Source organism: Gavialis gangeticus, unplaced genomic scaffold, assembly GCF_001723915.1.
Source record: "Gavialis gangeticus isolate Ggan-Ray unplaced genomic scaffold, GavGan_comp1, whole genome shotgun sequence".
NCBI classification, from domain to species: Eukaryota; Metazoa; Chordata; order Crocodylia; family Gavialidae; genus Gavialis; species Gavialis gangeticus.
In genome coordinates, this window is record NW_017729032.1 from 67,785,666 (window position 1) to 67,788,421 (window position 2,756).

General features: G+C 48.0%; 1 protein-coding gene across 3 annotated transcripts in view; it reads left to right on the forward strand.

Annotated features, from left to right (window-relative positions):
* The window catches only part of ERICH6B (glutamate rich 6B), a 101,398-nt gene that overhangs the window by 61,714 nt on the left and 36,928 nt on the right, over nt 1-2,756 (forward strand). For all 3 annotated transcript variants that reach the window (XM_019524443.1, XM_019524444.1, XM_019524445.1), the window contains one exon: nt 273-427. In XM_019524443.1, the coding sequence (XP_019379988.1) occupies nt 273-427 (155 nt within the window). The remainder of the gene's footprint in view (nt 1-272; nt 428-2,756) is intronic.

Genomic DNA, 2,756 nt, shown 5'->3' on the forward strand with positions numbered 1-2,756 from the left:
ATAAGGTTTGTCCTCCAGGCCCTTAATCATTCTTGTGGCCCTTCTCTGGACCCTTTCAAGATTCTCCATGTCTTTTTGAAGTGGAGCACCCAGAACTGGACACAGTACTCCAGCTGGGGTCTCACCAACGCTGAGTAGAGAGGAAAGATGGCATTGCCTCATCTAAGACTATCTTCCTGTTACTGTTCAAATACTACATAGGAGGATTAAACTCTAGGCCATGTCCCTAAAGCCCATTCCTACTGCATCCCCATGTGTACTGTATTTTGTAGCTCTTATGCTGCAGGACCTACAAGACAGTATTTGAGAGTGTGATAAAGGAGCTGCTGATGAAAACTGATTCTGCTGAAGAGATTGACATTAGCCCTCACCCTCATCTCTCACAAGTGCTGCTGCTCAGTGAAACCAAGAAGAAACTGGAGAAACAGTAAGTGTCTTAAGAAACTGCATTACACAGAGCAGTGATGCTCAACCTTTTGTCCTCACAGGCCAAATGAATGGTATAGGGCTGGTCTATGGACCAGATTGGGCCCTGGGGCCTGGCACTGCCCCCTCCTTGTACATTGTGCTGGAATTGAGTCCCGAGTGCCCAGCAGCACTCCCTCCCACCCCCTGAGTCTAAGATTGGGTTCAGGGGGCCCAGTGAACCCTTGCCTGGCCTTGTGCACTGGGATCAGACATCCCAGCATGCGGGGCCCAGAGATCCCCATGGATTCAGAAATTTTGCGGCAGGAGAGTGTATGATGACACAGCACCACAGGCCACATCTGGCCTGTGGGCTGGATATTGAGCACCTTGATCCAGGAGTGGGAAATGGGAAACCCTCTTCTCTCAGGTTCTCAACTAACACTTCAGCAGAACACTGCGTGTGCAATTCCATGTTATCACTTTGTCTTATGGTCATGAACATGGACAAGCAATAAAGCCTTGTTTTGGACCTGGTTCTGGACTGTTAGGTGCTTTTGTGGAGGGGACACTTAATATTGCCTCTAAAAACAGAGAAGTCTTGATCTGGATTAAATCCAAGTGAAAGATTTAGAGTCTGCCTGGCAGTGGCTGCCTGAGCAGAGGCAATGGAGTGCAGGTGATCAGAGTGTTAAGAAACAGACTGGCCCGAGCTTGCTGAGGAGAAGCCAGGACCAAGTGCTCACAAGCCATAAGATCCAAGTGCTCACAAGCCATAAGATCTTTGCAGTGTTTAAACCTTCTTTAGGCTCCTTTTGTAAGTGGGCTTGATTTCTAGAAAGTGTTAAGCACCAAGTAACTCCCATTGAAGGCAAGTGCAATATGTAAAGTACAATGGCTTTGGCACTCAATAGAGGAGCTACTCAAAACCCAATGGTCCTGTGGAATTGGTCCCTCCAATGTTGTTCATCCATGGAAAGAATATGTCACAAAGAACATGCAAACATGTTAATGAAGTTCTATCACAACTTTTGCTTAATGGCATCATGCCTAAGTGTCATACCCTTGAGAACGTAAAAACAATCTTCCTCCAGAACTAAAATGACTTGTATCAGCTTCCTCTGATCTAAGCATTAGGAAAGAATTGTGTTTGGGAAAGACATTCCACACACAGAACAATACTTCAAACATGTAGCCAATACGGTGCCTTTTGGTGACCTTTGGTTAGGATCTAATGTTGAATAGTATAAATGGAGTATCTGGGCTTCCTTTACATAGTCTAGTGTTTTTGGGTGTGACAAGTTCGGGTCCCAGGGGCAGCTGTGACGCCCCCTGGTAGCCACGTAATTCCTGCCCTGGCTCCAACTCTAGGGGCCCTCACCACCTTTACTCTTCCATCATGCTTTTGATGTTAATGTTTGGAAAGGAGGGAGGCTGCCTGAGGGACCTAGAGTGACCCTGATGTTGTTCCAGTGTTGGGCTCTGGTCTTCTCAGCCTCCGCTCTTTTTTGTTCTTGCCAAGCCCTCTAGCTCTAGTCCACTGACCAGACCAAGCTTTGGGATTCCCAGCTTCTTGTCTGCCTTCTGAGGCCTTATATCTGCCCCTTCTTGTGCTGCTGAGCCAACCTGGACTCTGTCTCTGTCTGGGCCCCAGGCCCTATCTCTGCCCTGCTCCAGGCTTCAGGCCCTCTGGCCCCTATATCTAAATCTTGTCCTTCTTGGTCTCTGGGCTCCCTAGCCCTAGTCCCCAAGCCCTGCTTTGCCCTTAATGCACTCTATGGGATCACCCCTCTGGGCATGATCAGTGCATCCCTCAAAGGCGCTGAAGGATTGCCCCTCTCAGGCACTATGGAATAGCCCCTCCAGACATGCTTGTGCACCCCCCACAGGCACTACAGGATTTCCCCTCTCACGCATTATGGGCTCACCCCTCCGGGAATGCTCGGTGCACCCCTCACAGGCTATAGGATTGCCCCTCTCAGGCACTATGGAGAAACTTCTATTTCTACAAATATAGGCTTAAAAGGAAACACAAGAGATCATCTAGTCAAAACCCCTGTGCCAAGGTGGAGTAGCTAGACCACCCCTGAAATGCTTCTCTAACCTGATCTTAAAAACCCTCAGTGAAAGAGATTCTGTCACCTCCCTAGATGGCCATTCTAGTGTTTCATCACATTAACCATTAGAAATATTTTCCTAATATCCAGCTTGACTCATCTTTGCTCCAAAATGAACTGATATCTCCTTTTCCTTCCCCTAGCAACTATGGGAAATGATTTCATAGATTTCATAAACATTAGGCCCAGAAGGGACCTCAGAAAATCATCGAGTCCAGCCCCCCGCCCAAAGGG